This window comes from Crinia signifera, chromosome 9 (assembly GCF_055691185.1).
Source record: "Crinia signifera chromosome 9, ASM5569118v1, whole genome shotgun sequence".
Lineage (NCBI taxonomy): Eukaryota > Metazoa > Chordata > Amphibia > Anura > Myobatrachidae > Crinia > Crinia signifera.
The window spans coordinates 4354626-4375960 of record NC_139225.1 but is presented as its reverse complement, the minus strand read 5'-3'; the positions used below and the strand labels follow the sequence as shown (position 1 = coordinate 4375960).

The 21335-nt window shown below is 48.3% G+C and overlaps 1 protein-coding gene across 4 annotated transcripts in view; it reads left to right on the top strand.

Annotated features, from left to right (window-relative positions):
- RALGDS (ral guanine nucleotide dissociation stimulator) overlaps positions 1–21335 on the top strand; it is a 125458-nt gene that overhangs the window by 16742 nt on the left and 87381 nt on the right. Inside the window, exon 1 of one of the 4 annotated variants that reach the window (XM_083160943.1) lies at positions 17456–17614. The exons of 2 other annotated variants lie outside the window; for them this stretch is intronic. In XM_083160943.1, coding sequence (XP_083017069.1) covers positions 17519–17614 — 96 coding nt within the window. In that variant the 5' untranslated portion in view covers positions 17456–17518. Of the gene's footprint in view, positions 1–17455; positions 17615–21335 lie in introns of those variants that run through there. One more of the 4 variants, XM_083160947.1, reaches the window with a different exon arrangement.

Sequence of the window (21335 nt, the reverse complement as noted above, 5' to 3'; positions counted from 1 at the left end):
CCAGGCAGCAGTGACACGTGCATGTACAGTTGACCAGGCAGCAGTGACACGTGCATGTACAGTTGACCAGGCAGCAGTGACACTGGCATGTACAGTTAACCAGGCAGCAGTGACACTGGCATGTACAGCTGCACCAGGCAGCTGTGACACTGGCATGTACAGCTGCACCAGGCAGCAGTGACACGGGCATGCACAGTTGCACCAGGCAGCAGTGACACTGGCATGTACAGCTGCACCAGGCAGCAGTGACACGGGCATGCACAGTTGACCAGGCAGCAGTGACACTGGCATGTACAGTTGCACCAGGCAGCAGTGACACTGGCATGTACAGTTGCACCAGGCAGCAGTGACACTGGCATGCACAGTTGCACCAGGCAGCGGTGACACTGGCATGCACAGTTGCACCAGGCAGCAGTTACACTGGCATGCACAGTTGCACCAGGCAGCAGTGACACTGGCATGCACAGTTGCACCAGGCAGCAGTGACACTGGCATGCACAGTTGCACCAGGCAGCGGTGACACTGGCATGCACAGTTGCACCAGGCAGCAGTGACACTGGCATGCACAGTTGCACCAGGCAGCAGTGACACTGGCATGTACAGTTGCACCAGGCAGCAGTGACACTGGCATGTACAGTTGCACCAGGCAGCAGTGACACTGGCATGTACAGCTGCACCAGGCAGCGGTGACACTGGCATGTACAGTTGCACCAGGCAGCAGTGACACTGGCATGTACAGTTGCACCAGGCAGCGGTGACACTGGCATGCACAGTTGCACCAGGCAGCAGTGACACTGGCATGCACAGTTGCACCAGGCAGCAGTGACACTGGCATGTACAGTTGCACCAGGCAGCGGTGACACTGGCATGCACAGTTGCACCAGGCAGCGGTGACACTGGCATGCACAGTTGCACCAGGCAGCAGTGACACTGGCATGCACAGTTGCACCAGGCAGCAGTGACACTGGCATGCACAGTTGCACCAGGCAGCAGTGACACTGGCATGTACAGTTACACCAGGCAGCAGTGACACTGGCATGTACAGTTGCACCAGGCAGCAGTGACACTGGCATGCACAGTTGCACCAGGCAGCAGTGACACGTGCATGTACAGTTACACCAGGCAGCAGTGACACTGGCATGTACAGTTACACCAGGCAGCGGTGACACTGGCATGTACAGTTGCACCAGGCAGCAGTGACACTGGCATGCACAGTTGCACCAGGCAGCGGTGACACTGGCATGCACAGTTGCACCAGGCAGCAGTGACACTGGCATGCACAGTTGCACCAGGCAGCAGTGACACTGGCATGCACAGTTGCACCAGGCAGCAGTGACACTGGCATGTACAGTTGCACCAGGCAGCAGTGACACTGGCATGCACAGTTGCACCAGGCAGCAGTGACACGTGCATGTACAGTTACACCAGGCAGCAGTGACACGTGCATGTACAGTTACACCAGGCAGCAGTGACACTGGCATGTACAGTTACACCAGGCAGCAGTGACACTGGCATGCACAGTTGCACCAGGCAGCAGTGACACTGGCATGTACAGTTGCACCGGGCAGCAGTGACACTGGCATGCACAGTTGCACCAGGCAGCAGTGACACTGGCATGCACAGTTGCACCAGGCAGCAGTGACACGTGCATGTACAGTTGCACCGGGCAGCAGTGACACTGGCATGTACAGTTGCACCGGGCAGCAGTGACACTGGCATGATGTACAGTTGCACCAGGCAGCAGTGACACTGGCATGTACAGTTGCACCAGGCAGCAGTGACACTGGCATGTACAGTTGCACCGGGCAGCAGTGACACGTGCATGTACAGTTGCACCAGGCAGCAGTGACACTGGCATGTACAGTTGCACCAGGCAGCAGTGACACTGGCATGTACAGTTACACCAGGCAGCAGTGACACGTGCATGTACAGTTACACCAGGCAGCAGTGACACTGGCATTCACAGTTGCACCAGGCAGCAGTGACACGTGCATGTACAGTTACACCAGGCAGCAGTGACACTGGCATGTACAGTTGCACCAGGCAGCAGTGACACTGGCATGTACAGTTGCACCAGGCAGCAGTGACACTGGCATGTACAGTTGCACCAGGCAGCAGTGACACTGGCATGTACAGTTGCACCAGGCAGCAGTGACACTGGCATGTACAGTTGCACCAGGCAGCAGTGACACGTGCATGTACAGTTGCACCAGGCAGCAGTGACACTGGCATGTAGTTGCACCAGGCAGCAGTGACACTGGCATGTACAGTTGCACCAGGCAGCAGTGACACTGGCATGTACAGTTGCACCAGGCAGCAGTGACACTGGCATGTACAGTTGCACCAAGCAGCAGTGACACTGGCATGTACAGTTGCACCAGGCAGCAGTGACACTGGCATGTAGTTGCACCAGGCAGCAGTGACACTGGCATGTACAGTTGCACCGGGCAGCAGTGACACTGGCATGTACAGTTGCACCGGGCAGCAGTGACACTGGCATGTACAGTTGCACCGGGCAGCAGTGACACTGGCATGTACAGTTGCACCAGGCAGCAGTGACACTGGCATGTACAGTTGCACCAGGCAGCAGTGACACTGGCATGTACAGTTGCACCAGGCAGCAGTGACACGTGCATGTACAGTTGCACCGGGCAGCAGTGACACTGGCATGTACAGTTGCACCGGGCAGCAGTGACACTGGCATGTACAGTTGCACCAGGCAGCAGTGACACTGGCAGGTACAGTTGCACCAGGCAGCAGTGACACTGGCATGTACAGTTGCACCAGGCAGCAGTGACACTGGCATGTACAGTTGCACCAGGCAGCAGTGACACTGGCATGTACAGTTGCACCAGGCAGCAGTGACACTGGCATGTACAGTTGCACCAGGCAGCAGTGACACTGGCATGTACAGTTGAACCAGGCAGCAGTGACACTGGCATGTACAGTTGCACCAGGCAGCAGTGACACTGGCATGTACAGTTGCACCGGGCAGCAGTGACACGTGCATGTACAGTTGCACCAGGCAGCAGTGACACTGGCATGTACAGTTGCACCAGGCAGCAGTGACACGTGCATGTACAGTTGCACCAGGCAGCAGTGACACTGGGATGTACAGTTGCACCGGGCAGCAGTGACACTGGCATGTACAGTTGCACCGGGCAGCAGTGACACGTGCATGTACAGTTGCACCAGGCAGCGGTGACACTGGCATGTACAGTTGCACCAGGCAGCGGTGACACTGGCATGTACAGTTGCACCGGGCAGCAGTGACACTGGCATGTACAGTTGCACCAGGCAGCAGTGACACTGGCATGTACAGTTGCACCAGGCAGCAGTGACACTGGCATGTACAGTTGCACCAGGCAGCAGTGACACTGGCATGTACAGTTGCACCAGGCAGCAGTGACACTGGGATGTACAGTTGCACCAGGCAGCAGTGACACTGGCATGTACAGTTGCACCAGGCAGCAGTGACACTGGCATGTACAGTTGCACCAGGCAGCAGTGACACTGGGATGTACAGTTGCACCAGGCAGCAGTGACACTGGCATGTACAGTTGCACCAGGCAGCAGTGACACTGGCATGTACAGTTGCACCAGGCAGCAGTGACACTGGGATGTACAGTTGCACCAGGCAGCAGTGACACTGGCATGTACAGTTGCACCAGGCAGCAGTGACACTGGCATGTACAGTTGCACCAGGCAGCAGTGACACTGGGATGTACAGTTGCACCAGGCAGCAGTGACACTGGCATGTACACATTCACAGCTGCGATGACATTATCACACATCCACGAATCAGTCCCTAAAGTTATTTTTGTTTTCTTAACTTTCACATCCTCCGCTCACCGTGGTCCAGGATGCCGTCTGCTGATGTAGCTGGTGGTGTTATTGTGCACAAATGCCGTGACACTTCTCTATAGATTGTGTGTCTGTCGCCACATCTTTCCCGTGTGTAGTGGAACGGATGCGGAGTTCTCCCTGACGTGATCAGGTCAAGAGCGGTTCCTGAGTTATGTATCAGCCCCGCATCCTTTCCAGGCCCTTTTTCCTCCATAAAGTAAACTGATAACAAAACAAAAAAAACTTTGACATATTTTAGATCTAGGCATAAATAATATTTCATATACGTATATTGCAGAAGTTCTCAGTGACAGGATAAACATTATTGGTTGCCGAAAAACATTTATGGGAAACCGATTATCTGACCGGAACCCAGTGGCGTAAGTTCGTCCCAGTTGCCCAGGGGCAGTATAAATATTGGTGCCCCCCCAATAGCTCAATCAGTAAGGTGTCTGTCTGCAGTAAGACCGGTCATGGGTTCTAATACAGGGTGTTCAAAAATGATGTTAGGGGATACGGTCGTTAGGTCTACAGCAACTCGGTCGACAGGTCCACAGGCATCAAGGTCGACATGGGTCTAGGTCGACTTGGGGCTAGATCTACATGGGTTTAGGTCGACAGGTCATTATGTCGACACAAGCATTATGTCGACATGGGCAAGGTCGACAGTCAAAAGGTCGACATGGTTGTTTTTTTGAGCCGACGTGCCAACAGGCGGTATGTCGTGCCCTACCATCCACTAGGGCATGGTCGGAGCATAAAAGAAGCATTGCGAGCGAAGTGAGGGGATACGTTGCACTTCAAACTGTGTCCATGTCGACTGTGTCCACATTCTGGTCAAAAAACAGTGAAAAACCCCATGTTGACCTTTTGACTGTCTACCTAATGCTTGTGTAGCCTAATGCCTGTCGACCTAGTGGTGTCAACCCAATGCTTGTCGACCTAGCTGCTGTAGACCTAATGATCCGCACTCGATGTTAGGAGGGGAGTCAGCCACAGAAGTGATAAAAATGGATTTCAATTAACTGATTCAAACTGACAGGGGGGGAGAGGTGCCCCCTTTGGAGCAGGAGCCCGGCGGCAGGTGACTCCAATGTCTCCCATATTTACGCCTCTGCCGGAACCTGTTCTATCTTATGTCACGTGTTTATCATTGATTAGAATCCATCCGATATTTATCCGTACATACAGTTTTGCGCAAATGGGAATGTATGAGGCGATCTGCAGCAGATGAGGTCAGAAGAGAAAAGGGATTTTCTATGACACTGATTAAATGCTTCTGAACCAAGCGTCATGCCAGGAGCTGATTGGCCGGTGTGAGGCATACTATAATATCCCACATGGAGAAGCCAGTAATAGTAATTACTATGGTGCTATGGATCAGTAAACGCAGAACTGTGAGCAATGATTGAATCTGATTGAAATGCTCAATTCTGCGGCAACCTCTGTGACATATTTGGGAATCCTCTGCAAAGTTCACGGTGTGACTTGTGGTTGCCTCTCCCAGGCCGGGCCCTCTACCAGCTGTAAGAAGTCACAACGTGTGGCTTATGTGGTATGTGGAGAATCTCCTGCATGAGATGTCCTCAAGGTAACCGTCCCCACCTCCGGGGCGTGCAGTGATGTCAGTACATAGACAAGGTATTGGCTCGGGGGCTCTGGAACTGAAAGCGGGACAGTGCGATGACGCACTAAAATATCTATAGCACCAGCCTATGGGGTGACCAAATATTTTAGAAAGGCAATTATACAGTCATTTATGAGGCGCTAACTGTAATTAGAAGCTGCAAAGCATTATGGGGAGAGGGTCGTAGCCAAGTTTCCAGTTCAAATTTTTTTTTATATTCTAGCACCTAACTATTTATATAAATATATATCCAGCTGTTGTAAAACTACACATCCCAGCATGTCTTGCCACAGTTTTCCTATTAAGGAATGCCAGAACTATGGCAAGGCATGCTGGGATGTGTAGTTTCACAACAGCTGGAGGCCCTCAGGTTGGACATGCCTGATATAAAGCATGATGTGTATGTCGTCGGGCCATTCGCACTGAGCGGTGTGCGCCAGGGGCATGTGGTGGCGGGCTTGGGTGTTGCCCATGGGTACTTTTACCCCTTTGGAGTGTATTCAATCCCGGACAATATTTCTGCCGGTGGAAACAGCGGTCCTCGCCTATTCAGCTGCTGTTACCGACTTCATTGAAAACAGTTTCCAAGGAAACAGATCTGACTTTAAAACCAGTTTTGTCAGAAACGGCCGCGGATTGTCAAATTCTCGGGGGGGGGGTTGACAATCCAGTGATCGTTTTCGCAAGTTTCTGACACTCAACAGCCGGAACATTCAATTCTAGCTCTCTAATTGCAGTCGAACAGAATGAAAACAGCCTGGGTTACCGTCTCCGCCTGTCGGGACCTTCCGACAGTCAGAATCCTGTTATTGAATACCCCCCTTTGTCTGTTATTACATAATCTATTTTTCTAATAATATTTGCGGGCTATTTTTCGAAAAACACCCATTTTCATGGGATGATCACAAATATTAAGTATCCCCAAATAAGATCTATTCAATATGTGCTGTAGACCCTCTATATTACTGACAGCCCCCATAGGTTTTTGCCAGGGATGCAAGGTTGTTAGAGTTACTAAGCTGTGGTAAATGAAGCGTTCCGCAATTTGGTCTTATAGATAACGTCTTCACCAGATGGTGTTATCCTTGTCTACTTTCTTTAGAAATTACTGGGAGAGGGTTCCTCAGGATCCCTCCTCAGCAATGACTGCTGCAGTAGACCACGCATGTGCAAAACAGTCCCAGCTCCTGACGTTGTTTTTGTAATCATTTCACTTCACACAAATCAGGGACAGTCTTCTGTAGTCCTGGTCCCTGCATATGAATATGCATACTTGCCTACTTTTGAAAACTAGTTTCAGGGAGATTATAGTTGGTAGTAGAATTTTGCACAGCGCCCTATTGAGGGGGTGTGTCATGCTCCTCCTAAAGGGCGTGTCTAGTTCCATATATGGTGATATTGTGAAAAGAGATTGGGAACGTGGCACCTAGAAGCGTGGGTGTGTACTGCTACATCTGAGAGGAATCTTGTAAAATTACTTATATCCAAATGTAGATGAGCCCCAAAGCAGTTAGTAAGAGATACTATACTTGGTAAAGTGCTGGGAAATGGTTCTGATGATTCTATGTAAATGTATCTATCTCTCATTCTTTTTTTCCCCAAATATGTAACAGTGTAATGTGGGCTAGGTGACATGAGGGAGATTGCTAGACTAATGAGGGAGAGAGGGAGATTGCTGCTATGTCAGGGAGTCTCCTGCAGAATGCAGGAGGGGAGGTAACTATGATGTAACAGTGTAATGTGGGCTAGGTGACATGAGGGAGATTGCTAGACCAATGAGGGAGAGAGGGAGATTGCTGCTATGTCAGGGAGTCTCCTGCAGAATGCAGGAGGGGAGGTAACTATGATGTAACAGTGTAATGTGGGCTAGGTTACATGAGGGAGATTGCTAGACTAATGAGGGAGAGGGAGATTGCTGCTATGTCAGGGAGTCTCCTGCAGAATGCAGGAGGGGAGGTAACTATGATGTAACAGTGTAATGTGGGCTAGGTTACATGAGGGAGATTGCTAGACTAATAAGGGAGAGAGGGAGATTGCTGTTATTTCAGGGAGTCTCCTGCAGAATGCAGGAGGGGAGGTAACTATGATGTAACAGTGTAATGTGGGCTAGGTGACATGAGGGAGACTGCTAGACTAATGAGAGAGAGAGGGAGATTGCTGCTATGTCAGGGAGTCTCCTGCAGAATGCAGGAGGGGAGGTAACTATGATGTAACAGTGTAATGTGGGCTAGGTGACATGAGGGAGATTGCTAGACTAATGAGGGAGAGGGAGATTGCTGCTATGTCAGGGAGTCTCCTGCAGAATGCAGGAGGGGAGGTAACTATGATGTAACAGTGTAATGTGGGCTAGGTTACATGAGGGAGATTGCTAGACTAATAAGGGAGAGAGGGAGATTGCTGTTATTTCAGGGAGTCTCCTGCAGAATGCAGGAGGGGAGGTAACTATGATATAACAGTGTAATGTGAGCTCGGTGACATGAGGGAGATTTCTAGACTAATGAGGGAGAAGGGGAGATTGCTGCTATGTCAGGGAGTCTCCTGCAGAATGCAGGAGGGGAGGTAACTATGATGTAACAGTGTAATGTGGGCTAGGTTACATGAGGGAGATTGCTAGACTAATAAGGGAGAGAGGGAGATTGCTGTTATTTCAGGGAGTCTCCTGCAGAATGCAGGAGGGGAGGTAACTATGGGAATATGTGTGCGCTATATAATAACTGGTAATAATATTCTCTGTACAGCACTGTGGAATATGTGTGCGCTATATAATATAACTGCATTCTCTGTACAGCGCTGCGTAATATGTGTGCGCTATATAATAACTGGTAATAATATTCTCTGTACAGAGCTGTGGAATATGTGTGCGCTATATAAATAACTGGTAATAATAATCTCTGTACAGCGCTGTGGAATATGTGTGCGCTATATAATAACTGGTAATAATATACTCTGTACAGCGCTGTGGAATATGTGTGCGCTATATAATAACTGGTAATAATAGTCTCTGTACAGCGCTGCGGAATATGTGTGCGCTATATAATAACTGGTAATAATCTCTGTACAGCGCTGTGGAATATGTGTGCGCTATATAATAACTGGTAATAATAATCTCTGTACAGCGCTGCGGAATATGTGTGCGCTATATAATAACTGGTAATAATAATCTCTGTACATCGCTGCGGAATATGCGTGCGCTATATAATAACTGGTAATAATAATCTCTGTACAGCGCTGTGGAATATGTGTGCGCTATATAATAACTGGTAATAATAATCTCTGTACAGCGCTGCGGAATATGTGTGCGCTATATAAATAACTAGTAATAATAGTCTCTGTACAGTGCTGCGGAATATGTGTTCGCTATATAATAACTGGTAATAATAGTCTCTGTACAGCGCTGCGGAATATGTGTGCTCTATATAATAACTGGTAATAATAGTCTCTGTACAGCGCTGTGGAATATGTGTGTGCTATATAATAACTGGTAATAATATTCTCTGTACAGTGCTGCGGAATATGTGTGCGCTATATAATAACTGGTAATAATAATCTCTGTACAGCGCTGCGGAATATGTGTGCGCTATATAATAACTGGTAATAATAGTCTCTGTACAGCGCTGCGGAATATGTGTGCGCTATATAATAACTGGTAATAATAGTCTCTGTACAGCGCTGCGGAATATGTGTGCGCTATATAATAACTGGTAATAATAGTCTCTGTACAGTGCTGCGGAATATGTGTGCGCTATATAAATGGTAATAATAGTCTCTGTACAGCGCTGCGGAATATGTGTGCGCTATATAATAACTGGTAATAATAGTCTCTGTACAGCGCTGCGGAATATGTGTGCGCTATATAATAACTGGTAATAATAGTCTCTGTACAGCGCTGCGGAATATGTGTGCGCTATATAATAACTGGTAATAATAGTCTCTGTACAGCGCTCCGGAATATGTGTGCGCTATATAATAACTGGTAATAATAGTCTCTGTACAGCGCTGCGGAATATGTGTGCGCTATATAATAACTGGTAATAATAGTCTCTGTACAGCGCTGCGGAATATGTGTGCGCTATATAATAACTGGTAATAATAGTCTCTGTACAGCGCTGCGGAATATGTGTGCGCTATATAATAACTGGTAATAATAGTCTCTGTACAGCGCTGTGGAATATGTGTGCGCTATATAATAACTGGTAATAATAGTCTCTGTACAGCGCTGCGGAATATGTGTGCGCTATATAATAACTGGTAATAATAGTCTCTGTACAGCGCTGCGGAATATGTGTGCTCTATATAATAACTGGTAATAATAGTCTCTGTACAGCGCTGTGGAATATGTGTGTGCTATATAATAACTGGTAATAATATTCTCTGTACAGTGCTGCGGAATATGTGTGCGCTATATAATAACTGGTAATAATAATCTCTGTACAGCGCTGCGGAATATGTGTGCGCTATATAATAACTGGTAATAATAGTCTCTGTACAGCGCTGCGGAATATGTGTGCGCTATATAATAACTGGTAATAATAGTCTCTGTACAGCGCTGCGGAATATGTGTGCGCTATATAATAACTGGTAATAATAGTCTCTGTACAGTGCTGCGGAATATGTGTGCGCTATATAAATGGTAATAATAGTCTCTGTACAGCGCTGCGGAATATGTGTGCGCTATATAATAACTGGTAATAATAGTCTCTGTACAGCGCTGCGGAATATGTGTGCGCTATATAATAACTGGTAATAATAGTCTCTGTACAGCGCTGCGGAATATGTGTGCGCTATATAATAACTGGTAATAATAGTCTCTGTACAGCGCTCCGGAATATGTGTGCGCTATATAATAACTGGTAATAATAGTCTCTGTACAGCGCTGCGGAATATGTGTGCGCTATATAATAACTGGTAATAATAGTCTCTGTACAGCGCTGCGGAATATGTGTGCGCTATATAATAACTGGTAATAATAGTCTCTGTACAGCGCTGCGGAATATGTGTGCGCTATATAATAACTGGTAATAATATTCTCTGTACAGCGCTGCGGAATATGTGTGCGCTATATAATAACTGGTAATAATAGTCTCTGTACAGCGCTGCGGAATATGTGTGCGCTATATAATAACTGGTAATAATAGTCTCTGTACAGCGCTCCGGAATATGTGTGCGCTATATAATAACTGGTAATAATAGTCTCTGTACAGCGCTGCGGAATATGTGTGCGCTATATAATAACTGGTAATAATATTCTATGTACAGCGCTGCGGAATATGTGTGCGCTATATAATAACTGGTAATAATAGTCTCTGTACAGCGCTGCGGAATATGTGTGCGCTATATAATAACTGGTAATAATAGTCTCTGTACAGCGCTCCGGAATATGTGTGCGCTATATAATAACTGGTAATAATAGTCTCTGTACAGCGCTGCGGAATATGTGTGCGCTATATAATAACTGGTAATAATAGTCTCTGTACAGCGCTGCGGAATATGTGTGCGCTATATAGGAAACTGTTCATACATAAGTACAATGCATGTGTTTACATTGTGTTTTTCTGGCTGTCCGAGCGATGGGCCCTCAGGTATTTTCTTGCAGGGTGATTTACTGACGCTTCCTGTGCTACAAGACCTAAAGCTGTTTATTTGGTTGTCAGGCTGAGGTTTCCATGTGTGTTGCTGGCACCCTGTGGACATTGGCTGACTGAAGAGGGACACGTGCACGGTCAGGAATCCCGAATATTTTCATTCTTTGGAGACTGATTCAGTATTTGCTGCCATAGAGATCTGACATGAGCAAACTGTGGCCGGGCGGCAGCAGCTACATGTGACAAGTGATGCAGACATAGAGGGGAGCAGTTATTTTATGGACAATTACTTTTAGTCATGACAAGAATATAGATGCTTGCGGGGGAGGGGGGGCTAGGCGGTGGCATCATTACACCGCGCCACTATAACGGCAAAATGCTGCGATTCATAGGGCGAAATACTCGGACCCACGATTCCAGTAATTGCACCCCCATTCTTAACACTTAACTAGGAGGCTGAGGGAGGGTCCACAGGCAAAAGGTTGACACCCACAAAAGGTTGACGTGGTCCACACAAGCAGAATGTCAGCAGGAAAGAGGTCGGTGTGAAAAGGTTGACATGTTTTATTGTGTGTCTTTGTCGACATGGGCACCGTATAATGAAAAACATTGTGAAAACTCATGTCGACCTTTTTTTATGTCAACCTTTTTCTGTGTTGACCATTTGACCATCTTCACCTAATGCATGTTGACCTTTTTTGGAGTGTCAACCTTTTGCCTGTCGACCATTTGAGTGTCGACCATTCCATCACATCCAGCTGGGGGAGCACCCACACTTCCGGCAGTTTGGGGGACTGCCTTATAAATCAGGAGTCTCCCCCAACTTCCGGGAGAGTAGGCGAGGACGGTTTCGGTATATTGATGAGTTACTGGTTAGAATCTGCGGCCGTTTCCCAGACTCCTTTCTCGTATACAGTAAGTACCATTTGTTGGTGTGATTCCTAGCAGCGCCCCCTGTAGGGTCCAGGTACTGAGCAGGTACAGCAGCCATTACTATCCCCCCTCTGATCTTTAAACTGTTTGCAGTTCCTTTACATCTGTCATCAGCACACGCTGGACACCTACACTCCCAAAGTCACTGTTTTTTTGAGCCAACATGTGCCGACCAGCTGCAATTCGTGCCCTACCATCCACTAGTGTGCAGTCACTCAGGACGCCGAGCTTTTATAGACTCGGCGTCTCGCGAGAATCCAACGGCGGATTCCCGCATTCGGGTTTCCGAACAAAGCCGGAAACTCGGTCGGCTATGTTCGGAGCGGTTCGGATTCCACAGAATCCGGACGCACATCTCTACCCTGTATGTGCCAAGTTTATACGAGGGGAAAGCATTTAACACTACAAGAAACTGTAGCATAGGTGCCCAGTTTACACTAGGAGATGCAGCTTGACAGTGTTAGTAATAAATGCTAAACTTACAGTGCCCGATTTGTACACAGTGCCGTATTTTAATGAAGTGTCATATACATATAAAACAGTCACTCTGTGCCTGGACAGTGTTATTAGGAAATACGAAAGATGCATTAACCATGTCAAATATAATTAACTGCAGATCCAAAAACAAATGTACTAATTAAGTTAAAATAATTACAAACATCTATTGTCTAGGATATAAAAAAAATCACATTGAAAGCTGCTTTCCTACCGAGCACTGAAATATTAACTAAATAATGCAACTGCTTTGGATGAACCACACTAATAATACATAGCGATCGATCCTATTATCCGCATTTAATTCGCGAGACCAAATCATCACGGCACCGGACGCACTTTACTGAGGACGGAATTCACACAAAACTGCTCCCCGCCCCATAGGGTAGTGAGCAGTTTTGAGCGAATTTGGGCTGAAATTAGCCTGCAAAGGGTACCTTTAAAACCCAGTTGGAATGGCACCTCACACCCTTCGCAATGAATAGGATTCACCCCATTGTATCAGTGGGGGGGATCAAAACACACTTACTGATTTCCTCAGTAGGGGCGTGTCTATGGAAAGTGACCCACCTTTGCACACGTTCTCCCTCCTTTCTCTGCATATACAAGTAAATATACGAGCAGTGGCGTAAGTTCGCTCCAGTTGCCCGGAGGCAAGATCTGTATATTGTGCCCCCCCCCCCGCCACCACCACCATTAAATATATGTCTGTTCTGAAATATATGTGTTCAATTTATATCTATATCACTCTCTATATTTGTCTGTATATATAGATAGAGAGAGAGAGAGAACACACATATTTATCAGAACTAAGCCACAGAAGTGATATTGTTGGCTTTCAATTAACTGATTTAGGGGTAGATTTATTAAGCAGTGATAAGGGAGGAGAAGTGATAAAGTGCCTGGTAATTTATCACCGGCCAATCAGCTCCTATTTAAACCCAGCCTGTAACTTAACAGTCAGAAGCTGATTGGCCAGTGATAAAGTACCAGGCACTTTATCACTTCTTCTCCCTTATCACTGCTTCATAAATCTACCCCTCAAACTTGCAGGGGAGGAGAGGTGCCCCCTTGGTAGCAGGAGCCCGGCGGCAGATGACTCCATTGCCTCCCAGAGTTCTGCCTCTGTATACGAGTGTTCATTCTAGACCCCCCATCTTTGAAAACCCATGCAGTTCCTCTTCCCTGCCTGGGGTGTCGCTGTTTGCTGTAGTATTTCTAGCTCAGGTCTGGTTTGCATATCAGTGCTGATATACAGACCACACTGTGCTAGAAGCACTACAGCAGACAGCAACACTCCAGGCAGGGAAGAGGAACTACATAGGTTTTCAAAGATGGCGGGTGCTAGAATGAACACTATATACTCGTAAGTGCAAAATGCAAACAAAGCTGCATACAGACGGACATCTAAGGCCCCCATACACTACAGCACCATTTTTTTATATTATTGGCGCTAAAAATGCAGTCTAACTCGATGGGATCACGCCCTTGCCTGCATCTTGCCTATTCTATAAAGCCCAAATGTTTATTACGCAATGTCTACATTTATCTGTATAGACTGGATCTTCTCGCTCAGACGGTATAATTAGCCAGCTGTGTACTGTGTCGCCCACACAGTTACTCTGGAACTTGTTTTAGATTCTTGCCCTGCTGTCGGTTGTTTGCAAAAGTCACTGTGCAAATATCTCAGCCCTTGTAAACTGCACAAGGTGTCCCCCTCCGCCAGGGGAGTCATGTAAGTAAACTCATTATTATTGCTGACGGACTAGTACATTTTTATTGATTTGAAGTGACCATGTTTTTTTCATTGCCAGGAAGGCGGTTCCTGCAGCCAATGAGGTGCAGGATATTAGAAGCATAAGAGATAAATGAACTTGTGTCTTCTCCAGTTGAAGTAGAACTACAAGGCTCAGCATGTCTTCTTGGCCTATAGTTGGGCATTTGCTGTGTAGAGTGAACCTCCTTTAAAATTATTGGGATTATATGTCACTCGGAATTAGGGCGACATGTTAAAGGTTGACATTTTCAACTGGTCAACATGAAAATGGTAGGCACTTATTGTCGACACAATAACGTTTAGATAACTTTTCCTTCCTTGTGGACTATAATTGGGACAGTAACCTGTGCACAGCGGAGTGAGTGGAGGCAGTTATTCTCCCGTACCCGGAGATACTCGTGTGGCCTGAAGGAGGCTTTCTGGAACCATTGTCCGCTTCTTGATAGGGTTTTGTGGCTACATGTACATGCGGAGGGCGAGTATGATCCACTTAATCCACGTACTATCCTAGAGCTGATGGGAGCGATGCCCCGCGGAAGTGACTGCCCTTTCGGGAATATAAGGCATATTAACCTCTTTACTGCACCGCCCTCTGGGCCTGGTTCAGAACTGATCACTGGGCTGCGATTCTTCAGATCAGGTAGACTCTGCCCTGGTCTCCCCCTGCCCCTGTGCAGTGTCGCAGTCACTCACCATCTATTGGATTTCCCCCTGTTCACAACTGTTGAGTAAGTCTCACTCGGCGCTGCGATGGCCGCGGGGAGAAGGAGGCTGCTGATGACATCAGTGGCCCTCCCACCCAACAGCCAGTCACTGCCAGAAATGGCTTGCGTGACGCCCCCAAATGCCCAGCGCCTGACACTCAACTTGCAAACGGCCGTCGATGGCAGTGATCTGACACTCCCGCGCTCTATCCCTGACACTCCCGCGATCTATCTCTGACACTTCCGCGCTCTATCCCTGACACTCCCGCGCTCTATCCCTGACACTCCCGCGCTCTATCTCTGACACTCCCGCGCTCTATCCCTGACACTCCCGCGCTCTATCCCTGACACTCCCGCGCTCTATCCCTGACACTCCCGCGCTCTATCTCTGACACTTCCGCGCTCTATCTCTGACACTCCCGCGCTCTAACTCTGACACTCCCGCGCTCTATCCCTGACACTCCCGCGCTCTATCCCTGACACTCCCGCGCTCTAACTCTGACACTCCCGCGCTCTATCTCTGACACTCCAGCACTCTAACTCTGACACTTCCGCGCTCTATCTCTGACACTCCCGCGCTCTAACTCTGACACTCCCGCGCTCTATCTCTGACACTTCCGCGCTCTATCTCTGACACTCCCGCGCTCTAACTCTGACACTCCCGCGCTCTATCCCTGACACTCCCGCGCTCTATCTCTGACACTCCCTCGCTCAATTTCTGACATTTCCACGCTCTATCTCTGACACTCCCGCGCTCTATCTCTGACACTCCCGCACTCTATCCCTGACACTCCCGCCCTCTATCCCTGGCACTCCCGCGCTCTATCCCTGACACTTCCGCGCTCTATCTCTGACACTTCCACGCTCTCTCTGACACTCCCGCGATCTATCCCTGACACTCCCGCGCTCTATCCCTGACACTCCCGCGCTCTATCCCTGACACTCCCGCGCTCTATCTCTGACACTCCCTCGCTCAATCTCTGACACTCCCGCGCTCTATCTCTGAAACTCCCGTGCTCTATCTCTGACACTCCCGCGCTCTATCCCTGACACTCCCGCGCTCTTTCCCTGACACTCCCGCGCTCTTTCCCCGACACTCCCGCGCTCTATCTCTGACACTCCCGTGCTCTATCCCTGACACTCCCGCGCTCTATCCCTGACACTCCCGCGCTCTTTCCCTGACACTCCCGCGCTCTTTCCCTGACACTCCCGCGCTCTATCCCTGACACTCCCACGCTCTATCTCTGACACTCCCGCGCTCTATCTCTGACACTCCCGCGCTCTATCCCCGACACTCCCGCGCTCTATCCCCGACACTCCCGCGCTCTTTCCCCGACACTCCCGCGCTCTTTCCCCGACACTCCCGCGCTCTTTCCCCGACACTCCCGCGCTCTATCTCTGACACTCCCGCGCTCTATCCCTGACACTCCCGCGCTCTATCCCTGACACTCCCGCGCTCTATCTCTGACACTCCCGCGCTCTATCCCTGACACTCCCGCACTCTATCTCTGACACTCCCTCTCTCTATCTCTGAGACTCTCATCATAGTATCTGATTGGTTGCCCATAGCAACATCCCATCTTAGTAAAAAAAAAAACCTTGGTCTCTTCTTGCTTCTCTTTCTGTCCCCCCCTCTCTCAGCCCCTCTCTCTCTCTCTCTCTCTCCCCCCCTCTCTCTCTCTCTCTCTCCCCCCTCTCTCTCTCTCTCTCTCTCTCTCTCTCTCTCAGCCCCTCTCTCTGCAGCAGATGTATTAAGCCTGATGAAGAGATAAAGTAGAAGGTGATGCACCAGCCAATTCGCTATGTTTGAAAGATGGCAGTTAGGAGTTGATTGGCTGGTGCTTTATCACCTTGCACTTTATCTCTTCACCAGGATTAGTACATCTACCCCTCTATCCCTGACACCCTTTATCTTGGTGCCGGACGACCCCCCCCCCCCCCCCCCGGCAGTCGTTATACCAACATCAGAATCCCAACTGTTTAATGCCCGACAGTCACAAACTTGCCCTACTGCACCTATTAGAGGGTTCGGTGTCTCAGTATATAATATTCTATTGTCTGTCTCATCCCAGCAGGCAAACACGCAGAGCTGTCCAGGCAGCGGGTGAGGTGACCCAGCCAATGGTTATTACCCCTCCCTACTAGCAGCCTTCTCACCCTATACCCCGCATTAGGGCAATCAGCAAGGCACTGACAGCCGCAGGCGTAGAAGCTGTTCCCAGCCTGCTGAATACAGATGAGTGTGTGGAGGTTTCCCTGCTTGTTGTGGAGGCTCACAGGGTGGGGAGAGGGAATCACAGCCCATCTTGGAGGCAGAGATGAGACGATAAGGACTGTAACACTTCCATGATCCTGGTAAGACAGTAGTGTCACCTGTTACTGCAGAGGGGGGGGGGGGGGGGATAGATGAAGCTGGGGGGAATAAGACGAGGCTGGAGAACCGCAATGACTTGTTCTGCTGATATTGGTCCAGTGCTGACTCAGTGGTCTGAGGACTGACCTGGGGATGAGAAAGAAGGTGGGGGAAGACTAGGGACATCAGGATCCTGCAAAGATGGAGCTGAAGCTGGCGTTCACCCTCCAGAAAGCCCTGCTGGAGCCAGTGCGGATGTGCCTGCTGGATATGCCCCTGTCTGCCCAGGATCAGGAAGTGAGTATATGACATCTGTCCAATGGCGGGGACATACAAAGTGTCGTCAGTCTGCACCCTGTCACTTATCACTACCATTGCTGTGAAAGAGCGAACCGACGCTAACGCTTTACCAACCAATCAGACCTTCGCCTTCGTTGCTTAATGTGCACCAGACGGATAAAAGGCGGTTGCAATTTAGCTGCTGCTCCGAGCGGTATTCGCAGATTACCGACACTGCTTATTATGCCCTCAGCTCACTGATCGCCTTGACGTTACAATCGCTTTTCAGTCCCCAGGCAGAGAACTGCCGCGACAATAGGCAGCCGGTGTTCATGGATTTGCAAGACAGGCATTGCTGTGCAAGGTGTGACCCTGGGCATGTAATGTGTGTGCGTGTATTACTCCACCCTTGCTGTGGGAAATACTGCTGAAATGGATGTCATCCCGATCCCAGTCCTGGTGTTAGGAGCAGCTCCAGCACTGCATCTGTTAACCACCGTTGCTCCAGTGTAAGCAGGAGCGGTTGTGGCTCAGCGTGGCGGGTGGGAAACTGGGAAATGGTTAACCGTTTGCGTGCCAACAGCTCCGTGAGGGATGTGCAAAATATCCGCTAGAAATGCCGGCGTCGCTCACATTTGTTATATAAATTCAAATGAAAAATATTGTGTAAAAAAAAAAAAAAAAAAAAGATTATATCTCCTATATAAGGTAACGTTACCGGTCATTATGATGAATAAAAATGTTTGCTTGGCAATTTTCACACCTATTTTGACAAATTCACTTGGCTCTCAAAGGGTTAAGGAAGGGAGGAGCAGCTGAGTGTTTTACCTCTGGCGAGAGAAGAGTTAACGTAATCAGCAAACACAGCCACTGTCTTTATTGGCCGGGTGTGATTGTCAGGCAGAGGGAGGGGTTAGGCCTTTTACAATGACTGAGACTATTCCATTCAGCATTAGAATTAGGGGTGAGCGAGTTCGGTTTTACTCGTGTTTACTTGGTTCTTTTTGACAAATATTGCGATTTCGAATTTTTCTCAATGGCTTTCGGCTGTCACGTGTTTTGGATAGCCAGTAAGAACTCGCTAATTAGAATGGTTCCGATTCAAAGCACGTTCCATTCCAAATTGTTATATTATATCGGATGTTGTGAGTGATAAGAATAGTTTTTGCCTGTAATCAATGCATTATCGCCGCCATACCTGTAATGCAAATTCTGATCATCTTCATTGCGTGATATCTCTTTATGTACAATGGCTTCATCCGTAATGTTATCTTATCCAATATGGAAATTTCATATGTAAATGTGCCCATCGGTGTATTGTTGTCTTCTTTGAGCAGCAAAGAAAGGTAAATAAGAAATCTGAAGAGGAAGGCGCGGAACGCCACGAGCGGTGTTTTGCGCTGCGTACGTCACGTTAATAATCCTCCTCCCACTCTTAATGGCTTTTTTATTGCACAATTATTAGCCTACATTTCAATTACACGAGTGACATCCCGAAAAAGAAATCCCGACACGTTTCGAATTTGCAGCCACACGTTTTAATTTCTGCTTTGTTTACAAACAGCCGGGGAGAGTCCTGGGAAATCTGCGCGGCGCAGTCCTTTAGGCATGAGTGCAGCTGGAATTGTGTCGCGCACACCTCTTTTCTCAGTACTCAGAGAGAGAGCAGCAAATGCTTTCAAGAGAAGTAGCGGTTAATTTAAAGGGCCAGCGTCAAACAGCGACCACTGATGTGGTGGCATCCCGGATAATCAGATGCAGATGGGTATAACATCTGGGGCTGTGCAAATGCGGGGGAGGTATATGGTGCGTACATTGTGTATGGTGCACAGTACATCATGCAATGTGAACTGACTGTTAGGTGCTTTTAATATTGTGGCTGAAATGCTTTATTTAAAAATAAAAGTGCGACTGTCACCTACACACAGCGGAGGCAGCCATTTTGTGCAGTCTATCGACCCCCTAGGAGCCAGCAACCTTTCTGAGAATAGAACCTATCAATTCACCGGGGACCAGGGAGGCACTTAAGGAACCAGTCAGCCAACAGATGCACTTTATATATGGATGGACAGGTCTCCGAATGTCTTCCAGCCCGCACAGGGGCGGATCCAGGATAAAATGACAGGGGGGGCACCATGATAAAAAAGGGTTTGGGTGGGGGAGGGGCAGTGTTAGTGGTGCCAGTGTACATGCTAAGAGAGCGGCAGGAGAGGGTGGGAATGGGATTAAAAATAGGCCCTGGCATTTAAAGTACGCAGGCTCACCATGGCGACAAGTGAAGGATGTAGTTGTGCGCGCGCCAAAGGCGTGCTCCGGGAAAGGGGGTGTGGCCACTCAACAGGGGGCGTGTCAACACCATATACAACTTCTACACATTATGCAACAAAATACTAGACCCCATTATACTTGCCCCTTACACATGATGCCAAATGGAATGAGCCAAAATTGACATAATGCCACATGGATTGTGTCAAAATTCACATAATGCCACACGGATTGAGCCAAAATTCACATAATGCCACACGGATTGAGCCAAAATTTACATAATGCCACATGGATTGAGCCAGAATTCACATAATGCCACACAGATTAAGCCAAAATTCACAATACGCTTCATTAACAGGGACATTGTCCACCAAAGGCTCGCATTAAACATTTACACCATAATGTCCATTACACGTTAAGTTACACGCCATTATGTCCATTATGTGTTATGCCAAACACCATAATGCCTATTAAAAATTATGCTACATAAGTGCTGCTTCTCTACATGCTCATTGCCAAGGGTTCCATGCTCATTGCCAGAGGTTCCATGCTCGTTGCCATGTGGGATTACATGCTCATTGCCAAGGGGGAATACATGATCGTGGTAAATGGGGGACAGCCGCCGCCAGGCAGAAGTGATAGCCACTGACAGTGGCAGAGCCTGGCTGTATTCAGAGCACTGCAGGTCCCGGCTATTTAAAATAATACCCCTTTCACGCCAGAAAATGCATTCCCAGGTTGGCCCCTTTTACACCAGCCTAGTCCCTGCATTTTCTGGTGTGAGGGGGAGAGAAAACCACCCCTCCCCCCTTTAACCAGTTATCTATTTAACCGGCTATATCTTCGGAACCAACTGACCCATTTACATGAGACAAGTATTATATTGAAGAACTTTTGAGTGGGCTTTGAATGATGTTGGTCCAGTGAAACTGGAACATTTGGTTCCAGAGTAATCTGCCCTCAAAGAACATGAACAGCCATGAAATTACATTTCAAAAATAAAAAAATCGGTTTACACGCAATATCTCTGGAACCGATTGACTGATTTGGACCAGCCTGGAATTGAATGAGATCAACCACAAGCTTCTGTGATGCCAGGGCGGGAACTGGCAGCCGTCGGAACTGGGTGGGGGTCGGAATTGACGGGTCCCATATTATCCTATGGGGAAAAAACGTTACAGGTTTGCCAGGCGATATCTCCGGTTCCCGGGGGGGCTAGAGACATGGGGCTGGGCTCGTTGGAAAGGCCTGGTCCTCAGCTACAAAATGAAATGACAGGGGGGCACATGCCCGGGTGCCCCCTCCCTGAATCCGCCACTGAGCCCGCAGAGCATGGGACGTGGGATTGTGCAGTTGTCATAGGAATATAGAATATGAACAAATACCGAGATCTGCAGAGAACATTCATAACAAGAGACGTAGTAACGGCCATTTTGCAGCATCACAAATCCGGTGGTGGTGTCAGGGGTCACAA